Below are 9,673 nucleotides of genomic sequence, written 5' to 3'. Positions count from 1 at the left end.
CCGCCGGCGCCTCCCCGCTCCTGTCGCCGCTCGTCCCCGGCCGCGTCCCGGCCCTGCGGGGCCCAGGCCCGCCCCGTCGCGGGTCCCGCTGAGGGGAGGCACGGCGTGAGGGGCGTCCTTGGGCCGCCAGGGGGCGCCATCCCCCTTCGCACGGACGCGCGCGGCGGGCGGGGGCGTGGCCGAGGCGGGGCGCGGCGCGGGGATTGGCGGGGCGGCGGCGGGGGCGTGGCCGGGCGGGCGCGGGGATTGGCGGGGCGGCGGCGGGGGCGTGGCCGGGCGGCGGCGGGGGCCGGCGGCGGCGTGGCCGCGCGCGCCACTCGCGGCGGCGATGTGACCCGGGCGGGCGGGCAGCGGCACCGGCACTGCCACCGGCCCGTCCCGTCCGCGGCCCCGGCCCGCCCTGCCACGGAGCCACCCGGCCCGCGGACGCACCCCCCATGCCCGCTCACGGCCGCCCGCCGGTAGCGGCTGACGCCTGCGGGGCCCGAGGAGGCGATGGCTGCGGATCTGGTGGTGCTGCTCTGCCTGGCCGCCGCCGCGGCCGCCGTGGAAGGTGAGCGGCGACCGGGACTACCGGGAGCGGGTGGGATGCTGAGCCGAGGGTCCCTGCGCCGCCCGCGGCGTCTGCGGCTGGGGAGCAGGCGGGGAGCGACTCCCCCGCCGTAAGGCACCGGCACGGGGCTGGATCCCGGCCCCGTGGCCCCGGCCTCTTGTGGCAGTCCGGGGTACCCGGTCCGCGGGCGGTGCTGGCAGCCCGTGCCCTCGGGAGGGGGCCGGGGATGGAGGAGGGAACCCGCCCGCATCCGCGTGGGGCGAGCTGTCGCTCTGGCTCGGCTCCCCTTCCCTGCGGAGCCCTGCCCGGGGCCGCGGTGGGGTCACCTCCGGGGTCCCTTCTGGCGCCCGGGCCGCAGTGGGACGGTCTCCGGAGTCCCGTCAGGGTTCCCTCTGGTCCCCGGGGCCGCGGTGGGGCCGCCTCCGGGGGCCGTGGCGGTGCTCGGAGCCGCCTCTGCCAACCCTCCTCCTCCCAGCCCCGCGGAGGGTGGATGCGCCGGCAGCCGTGGGCAGGTGGTCTCCGTTTCTGGGTATGAACTGAGCCGGGGGGGGCTTGGCCCGGCCATGGAGCCACAGAGCAGGTGCGTGCCCGTCCTCTCAGCGCAGTCCGTGCCGGTGGGCTGGGATCTTTTGCCCATCTCCAGCTTGGTCGTGGGATTTGCTGGGCAGCAGGACGGTGCCTGCAACCAAGACCCGGGCTGCGGGCGGTGGGCCTGGTGGGACAGCCAGCCCGCCCCAGCCTTGGTGCTGCGTCGCTGCTCCGTGCCCGGCATGGCTCTTGAAGTATTGCTTCTATTATATTTCCTCTTTATTTTGCCACTGCCACCTTTCTTGCTGGTACAGCACCAGCTCGTGGCAGGGGTTGCCCAGCAGAGCTGGAGCGGTGGCTGCGAGCAGGGGACGTGGTGCAGCCCCTCGGCTGTGGGCAGCGAGAGGCGCGCGGCTGCGGGGAGATGATGATGCTCGGGGTCTCAGACCGCTGCCGGCCGGCGTGGGGCCGGGCCCTCCTCGGGGGTTTTAATGTCAGTATGGTTGTGGCTGAACTGCAAGCTGTCAGAGGTGGCAGGAGACTCCAGCGCAGCTCCGGGCGGCTAGGAGCTGGTTCGGGAGCCGGAATGCTGCTCCGGTGGGGTTTGGCCGCAGCTGCTCTCTGCTCGCAAGCACGGCTGCTGGATCGTGGCAGGCAGGCCCGCTTGCTGCAGCATCCCCTTCCCGCTGGCTTTTGGCTGACACAGGTGTTTGCTTTTCGTATTTCTGGGGCTGCCTCATGACATCTCTGTAGGAATACCTGGAGGTGGGAGTGCTGGTGCCATGCCGATGCGTGATGCAACGAGCGCGCGTTTGCTCGGTGGCGAAGCCGCACGTGAAGAGGCAAAACCTGTTAGCAGCTCTTCGCTTTGAGCGTCAGCGGCTTGAGGCACTGCTGGAATTGCGGCTGGATAGGAGACCTCGGCTCCCTCCTGGTCTGAGGGCACTCCGGGGTGTCACCCAGGGTGTTCTCAGCTTGCTGGAGCTCTCCCTGGGAGCACCGGCGGAGTCGGTGTCCCTGCCCAGGACGGAACCTGTTGAGGAGTGGTGATATTTCTGCTCTGCTGAGGAATAGTAGTATCTTGGATAGTAAAGTAGTATCTTAGGAGAGATCTCAGATTTCAGGGAAAATTTTGGATGGGGAATTTCTGAGGTAGAGCAATCAAATCTGATTTGGAGTTAAGGCAAGAGCCTAATGATGTGGTTGTATAAAGAAAATGCCTTTTTTGGGGGTTTATTTAAATCTTACTGAATCTCTTGATGCAGAGGTTGAACTTGCTAGATTGAGACATGGTTTTCTCTAATGGATCTGGAGCATCTCCTAGGACCTGCCCTGCCCTGGGGTCTGGCTTTGCCCCTGGAGCATCGGCGAGGCTGGATTTGCCAGCAGCCCTCTCTGACGGCACGGCAAAGCCACGGCTGGCGCCCTGCTCTGCCCTGGGCTGCAGGAGCAGCTGAGCCAGGGATGGCTCCCTGCATCTCAAATCAGCCAACGAGACAAAAAGTCTTTTTACCGTGATGGTGGGGGAGGTGTCTGGGGGTCTGGACCCGGCTGGAGGGGGAGGAGGATGCATCTGGGGTCAGGGCTCGGGCTGCCTCCAAACCACTCTCGTTATTCTCCGTAAAACCTTGCTAACTCATTGCCTGCGGCACGCAAACCTGGATGTAATAGAGTCACTTATCTGACTTTTTTTATGGTTCCTTGATTTTTTACCAAATCCTGTGGCTTAGCTGGCCCTTTTCTGCTGGACAGCTGGATGTTTATAGTAATTTTAAAATTCTTTTTGTGGCTTGCGAAGAGGAAGAAGGATGTGAGAAGATGACAGCACCAAATACTCTGTCTCTCCCACACCCTGCAATCACTCAGAAGCCGCTCGCGTGCTCTCTCTCGTGTTAGCTGAACCAAATATAATCCATTTAGCATATAGAGAGGGTGGTAATGGACTGACGTTACACGTTTTAACTCGGGTTGGAGCTGTTGGTAGGTCAGATGGGGCTGATGTCCATTTCGGTGCAGCTCCTCCACGTACTCTGTTTCACCTGCCTGGCCTGCTCACCTCTCCACCATCTCCCTGCCTCGCGCCTGCTCTTTTAAAAGCCAGGTTTTTCTCTCTGTGCTTGCAGCATCACAATAAGGAGAGCACAGCAGGGAGGTGGAAAGCCCTGCTTGGGGCTGGTGGATCCGGCTTAGTTTTTCTCCCCCTGCTTATCCCCTGGCTTTGGAACTGCTGCCTGCGAGAGGAGCAGGGATGGGGTTTGACTGGAGAGCGACGTCCCTGCCTCCTGCTCCGTGCATGCCGCCTGCCCCGGGTGCCCGCTCTCCTCCCCCTTGGCTCGGGATGCTCACATCTGTTGCAGGCATCCTTTGGGCTTCCTGTGCTTCCGCCAGGCAGCGGAGCAGCGCCGGTGCCGAGCAGGCTGAGAGCCGGCGGCCGCCCTCCCTCAGCAGCAGCACCCTGTGCGCTCCCACCTCTGGCCCAGCTGCTCCACCCTGAGCAGAGCCCTTCTCAAGGGCTAGAAATAAGTCTTCAGGAGGGAATTTGTGAGTGAAAATGGTAACTTTCATGGGAGTTTGCAAGTGCTGCTATTCAGGCATCCCTTCACTCTTGCTTTCTTTGCTCTAACTGGGGGAAAAAAAGAAAGCCCTAAGGGGAAATCCCTTATTCTTGGCGTGATGAGTGAGCCCAGATCTTGTCAGCCTGAAGGGAAAGTGTTTTGCCAAATAATGGAAAAGGGGCCCGACACTGCAGGTGCTTATGTTGCCTTTTTTTTGGATTAATTCCTGGTATCTCTGCTCGTGGAGTAGGTGGGGACTGTGTTTTCCTGTTCTTTTGGATATTGGAGTGCTGCATGTTCTCCCATGTATTAAGTGGCCCTGACTGCTGTGGCGTGAGCTGCCAGAGGGCTTGCAAGGTGTCCTCTCACCCATCCTGGGTACAGCTCCTGACACAACAGGACAGAGTAAAACCCTTCCACTGGCCTTAGAAATCAGAAGAAAATATGGATGTTTGGTGATGAAGGAGGCCAGATATGTTCATCTGGATCCAGGCTACGGTGCTGAATAATAGATGTTTCTAGCAGAGGTGGGTTCTGTAAGCTAAAGAAATGCTCAGATTTGACGAAAAGGGGGAAATGGTACCTTGGGCAATGGGTAACTCGATGCTAATCAGGGCAGCAAAGTCTCGGAGACCCCAGCCCTGGTGCAGCAGGAGTGCTGTGGGATGAGGCTGATGGAAGTGATGCCCAGAGCAAGGCTGAGGCTCTTGTGGTGTGTGTGCACTGCGCTGGCTGAGTCCAGCCAGCTCCAGGGGGCTTTTTTTACCTCTCCCAGCTGTGGGTACCCCCAAGCTCAACGCACGTGGAAAGGGCTTCCTGCAGGAGCCCCAAACCTGTGTGATGCTGCCCAAAGGGCACCACGGTGCTTCGTTCCCTGTAAACAGACAGCACTGGTGTGAGGAGTCATTTAACAGCACAGCAAGGCCGGGTAAATAGCTGGGGTTGTGGGAGGGAATGCTTTCCCCAAATATTCATTAAGATTTGAAAGCGCATTTCAGTTTGACCTTGTTCTGCTGCGAACAGAGCTCGCAAGGGTTGCACGCATCAGTGCTTGGGCAAGGCAAATGTTAAGGTTGGATGTTGGCTGGGTGGCAATTTGGGAAGGCATCTCCTCAATTGGAATGGTAGGAGGTTGGAGTGAGTGCTGCTTACAGAGGTCCCGGGTTGGTGTGGGGGCAGAAGGGTGAGGAAAGGGATGGAGTGAGGGCAGAGTAGTGTCAGGAGAGAGCTGGGACCTTGGGTAGCCCTTGGACCCTGAGCTGGTTATTGCATTGTCTGGCTTTTAGGCGTACACCCACAGTCTTTCCAAAAATGAGCAGCCTGAGAGGCTGCCTGGGAGCGTGCAGGGAAGGGAACAGGCATGGAGCGGATGCAGGCAGCAGGTAGAGGCCACACAGCCCTGTCCTTAGGGACAATGGGAGCAAACTCTTGCCCAAATCAGCTCCATGGCTTTCCAGATAAGTGGCAAGCATGGATGGGCTCCCTTCTTCCCTGTAAATGTTGTTCACAGCCACAGCTTTGTTTTTGGAGCTCTTTTATTTTCGTCACCATCCATTTTCCCACCAAGTCACATCATGAGAAACAGTGAGAAAAACAAGACACGTGTTTTGTAGGCACAAAAGGATCTGTGCTTTATTTATTTCTCACAACTTCTGAATTATTAAAGTGCGTTCAGGGGAGATTAACTTTCCCTGCTCAATATTTATTATTGTTTCATTTCCCTGAAAGTTGGAGCTACAAGACCTTTGATGAATGGGCTGGAAGGTTCTGTAGTTTCTCGATGGCTAATCTAAATACGTCCGTATCCTTTGCTGAAAAGCTAATTTGTAATTTCCTACGGTAATGCCGCTTAGTGAATTATAATGATACACCGGGGCCTGCTTTTCCTCCCGGCCCTCTGGCAGGGGAATAACGCTACCACTGGAAAACGGTGTGAAACCTGGAAACCAGCCATTAGTCCCCTAAATTTTCGGTCTAATAACAGGAGTCCAGAAAGCCTGTGCACCATCTGGTCTGTTTTCTCACGTCTGGGCTGGAGAGCATCCGTCTGCCCCAGGTCGGTTCCAGGCGTGGGAGGGGTGCCCTGTGCTGATGCCACGACCCTCGGGTTTGCGTCAGCAGCCAGAGCTGCACACAATCCCTGCTTCTGGAAACCTCTCCCACCACCCCAATTATAACCAAGTGTTATCAGTCTTTTGAATAATTGAAGAGGCTTTCTGTTGAATATTTAATTACAATAATATTTGGTTAGCAGGGGTTGTTGGGCTCAGTTTGTGCAATTGAGAATTGCTGCAAGAAAGGCTGTTAAAAGAAAATGTTGTTGTCTATGATCATTGATTTATCTTTTTTTTCTTTTTAAGCTAATCAGTTACTTAGTTGAAATTGGTTAATTAGCTCAGCTCCATTAAGATTCTTTGGCATTTAAACTTGATGTTTCTAAATAATTATAGTTTTGCCTGCTAAGCCCACAACCCAGGGTGACCTAATTACTATTAAAGCAAGACGTGCTTTGGTCTGGCTTTAATAAGTTCCTGCTGGGAGCCCCGTGGTGAAAAATCACAGAGGCAACAGTTCAAAGGGAAAGGGGCTTGTGCTGAGCCTTGGATGAGGAAGATGAGTGTCCTTCAGCCTCACTTCTTCCAACTTAAACCAGGGATGCTCTTGGTTTGGGAGGAGGGGAGTCCCAGAGCATCCCACGGTTGGCATCTCCGAACTGTGTGCTTATGTCACAATGGAAGGTCATGACAAGCAGTCGTTTGGAAGAGGTGAGGGCTAAGATTGGTTTTAGTTAATTGATGAATGTTAATTTGGTTTTTTTCTCTTCTAAGACATTCCCCTTAATAAGCAGGTGAAGTCCTTTCAAGGTCTTTCCAGATTGGGGGGAAGAAAAAAAAAATACGGTATTAAGGTAATCTTGGTGATTTTTAACAGTATTAAGGTTATTTAGGTTATTACTAAGATCTAGTGGAAGTTGTCCCTGCCCATGGCTAAGGGGTGGAATGAGATGATCTTTAAGGTCTCTCCCAACCCAAACCATTCAGGGATTCTAGGATTTTATTTACTTACTTATTTAAAATTTGGAAATATCCAGGCCAAGTAAGTAGGCATTAATAAAGCCTCAGGTATGTGCTCGTTAGTAGTGAAGGAAATGTTTATTATCTGGGGAGGCATCCAGTCAGGGTTACTGGTGGTTGGAGCTGATGAAGCTTTGAGTTGTTACGCAAGGACTAAAAGTGGTGGGTGGGAATAGGTAAGAGGCTGTGGAAATCCTCACTTCCCAGCTGTTTCCTGCCATCCTCGATGGGGGTTTCATCACGACTTCAAAGGATTGTTTTATGATGCTCTCTCCTCAAAAGCCCTTCTCTCATCCCACCTGCCTCTCCAATGCACTAGTACCCAGTGAGCCACATCCCAACAGCAACTGGGAACCAAGCTTTGGATTATTCAAACCCTACCAGCATTTTCCTTGGAATGCTCTGAGCACAGCTGGGTTTTGGTGTCTTTGCCTGGCTATATATTATTTTTTTGAGGGGATGGGCAGCTTAGCTCACTGGATGCTCCCTGCTCCTGGCTCTGCTGTCTCCCAGGAAGCCTCTGCAGTCCTGCAAAGCCCAAGACCTGTTGCATGTCCACATCTTTCCATCCCTTTCTCTATTTTCTTCCTGTTTGCAGGGCAGAGCAGGAGGACACCTTTATTTGCACGTCCTGGGGCAAAGCAAGGCACCTCCAACTTGGGGTGGGGGCTGCTTCTCCTTGAGCCCCAAAACCTGGGCATACAGGGCTGCTGTGTCTGCTTGGAGCAGAAGGTCGATACCCCCGTGCCCTCTCTCTGCCCTGGGGTGCTCTGGGTGACCTGGCAGGTGACACCCAAAATGCAGCTGGGTGTGATGAAGCTGGGGGTGATGCCTTTTGGGACTACCTAAAATCAGAGGCCAGACAAAATTAAGAGAATAAAAGTGGTTATATTTATTGAAGGGCCTTCAGGTACATTAGGGCAGTCAAAGACCCCAGGGCCTACACCCAAATGGGCAATGGGGTCATGGGTTTTCATACTTTTATAAGTTTGGTCCATTTGTATGTTGGGGGTGAATCTTCCATTTACAGGTTCAGGTAATGAAGTCATTTACCCCAAGTTTGCTTGCCCCCCCAACTCACTTTTGTTTACATTTATCAGGGCCTGAGACAGTCAGGTGTCCTTGATTGCCAGGCCTAGAGAGGAACTGTTTTGTCTGACCAAAATAGGAGAACAGTAGCTAACACTCTGTATGGAGTTTAGAGTTACACACTAAAGATTGCAGGACATCAGAGGGACCTGGAGCTGGTGTTGGTCGCTTGTCTCCTGGTGCTAAAACCCCCACCACGGGTGGAGGGATGGAGCAGGGAATGGCAGTGTTTGAAGTTTTATGGAGGTTTTTCATTTCTTGTTCAGCAATCGGAGGCCGGGGACGGGCCTTTGATTACTCGAGGCCTCCGCTGGCTTCAGCCGCTTCCGTAGCCGCGGGGTTGGAGCCGGCTCATTATCATCCTCGCTAGGGCCCTGTTGATATGAGGATAATTGCATTTTGCTCAAAAGACATTAAATCACTGTGGAACAGGAAGAGGGGTGTGAATTACATCTTCCCCAGGAAAACTGGGAACTCAGCAGAAGAGTTGAAAGGGAAACACTGCTCTCAGGGGGCAGGAGGAGAACAGTGTGCTGTGGGGGGCTGCTCTGGGCCCACTGGGCATTCCCTGCCCTCTGGACGGGGAGACTGGGAGGGAGACAGCCTTTTCACCAAAAATCTGTAGCTTCTGGTTTCCAAATGCCCAAGGAACAGGATGGACATGTAGGGAGAGAGCACGAGTGGGATGCTCTTGGAGTGCTCCGTTTGGTGCTGGCTTTGCTTTTCATTTGAAACAAATGTGTTTGGAAGTAAGAAAATTGTCACAATTGTTCTCTCAGAAGTGCTTCTGGTAATGGTTTTGACTAGTCCAGCACCTTTGCCTTCTGTGATGTACCCATGGAGCTGGAGAGGCTGCTCTCCAGCTCTCCAAACATAGCTCTCCAGCTCTCCCTGTGTTTGCCCTCACCATGTGGCCACTCCATCCCTGCTCTTTTGCTGTGATTATTTTTAATGCAGTTTTTATTTAGTCCTGGAAATTATGGGCATGAACTGGCTGCAAGTGAACCCAGAGCACAGAGCTCTTCCCCAGCCTGTGGAGTTTGGCTGAAGCTCTCCAGAAGCTCCACACAAGTGGATGAATCTCCTGGAGATCTGTGGCCTTTGCTGCCTGTGCTTTGCTTCTTGAGCTGAAGTTGCTGGTGGGGGTCTAAGTTGTTTGAGCCCATCAGGCTCTCAACAGAGGCACTGTGAAGTCACATACAATGATGTTATTGTGACCAGAGATGGCCTCTAAAGTGGTAATTTCTGGTTTAATGAAAGAAAGGAGGATCAGTTCTGTACCATGTTTCCTAGGGAGGGATGTGTGGCTCCTTGAGCCACGTGCATTGTGCCAGGTAATCTCCCTCTTGCTCAGTCAAGTGGAGAGAAGCTGCAGCTGTGCAGAACTAAAGGCATCAATGCCTTTTTCTCTGGACTCAGCTCGGGTCGAGCCCTCCTGAGCTCTGTCCGTGGGCTGGCTGTGTCCCCCCAGCCCCTGGATGCTGCAGCCAACGTGGTGGAGGAGAGGAGGTGGCTGCTGGCTGGTGGGAGCTGTAAGGGCATGAGCTAATTGTGTTCAGCATCCTCCTAAAACTCAGCTTTTATTCTCATGGGTTATCGCCGCACTGGTGGCACTGCTGCGCGCCCGCGGGAGGGAGGCTGCTCAGAGCCTGCCTCCAGAGCCCGCTCAGAGCCACCAAAGGCTGCTCCTTAACTTCAGCAGGCTCCTTAACTTCTCCTGAGGCAGGAGAAAAGGGGCTGCTTTGAGAAGGACGCTGTGTCCAGCCCCCTCCAGCTCTGCTTTGTGTGCCAGCGCTGGGCTCCGCTCGCTGGGGCTGATCGGGGATGAGGAAATCCCTGGTTTTGCATGGTTGGGTCCTTCACTTGTGGGAAGA

The 9,673-nt window shown here is 55.0% G+C and overlaps 1 protein-coding gene across 1 annotated transcript in view; it reads left to right on the top strand.

Annotated features, from left to right (window-relative positions):
* Positions 1 to 373: 373 nt before the first annotated feature.
* The window catches only part of EPHB1 (EPH receptor B1), an 80,295-nt gene continuing 70,995 nt past the window's right edge, over positions 374 to 9,673 (top strand). The window contains exon 1 of the mRNA XM_039556905.1: positions 374 to 553. Coding sequence (XP_039412839.1) covers positions 496 to 553 — 58 coding nt within the window. The 5' untranslated portion in view covers positions 374 to 495. The remainder of the gene's footprint in view (positions 554 to 9,673) is intronic.

Source organism: Corvus cornix, chromosome 9 (genome assembly GCF_000738735.6).
Source record: "Corvus cornix cornix isolate S_Up_H32 chromosome 9, ASM73873v5, whole genome shotgun sequence".
Classification (NCBI taxonomy): Eukaryota; Metazoa; Chordata; class Aves; order Passeriformes; family Corvidae; genus Corvus; species Corvus cornix.
Note: the sequence above shows the minus strand (reverse complement) of the source record. Positions and strands in the feature narration are given on the sequence as shown.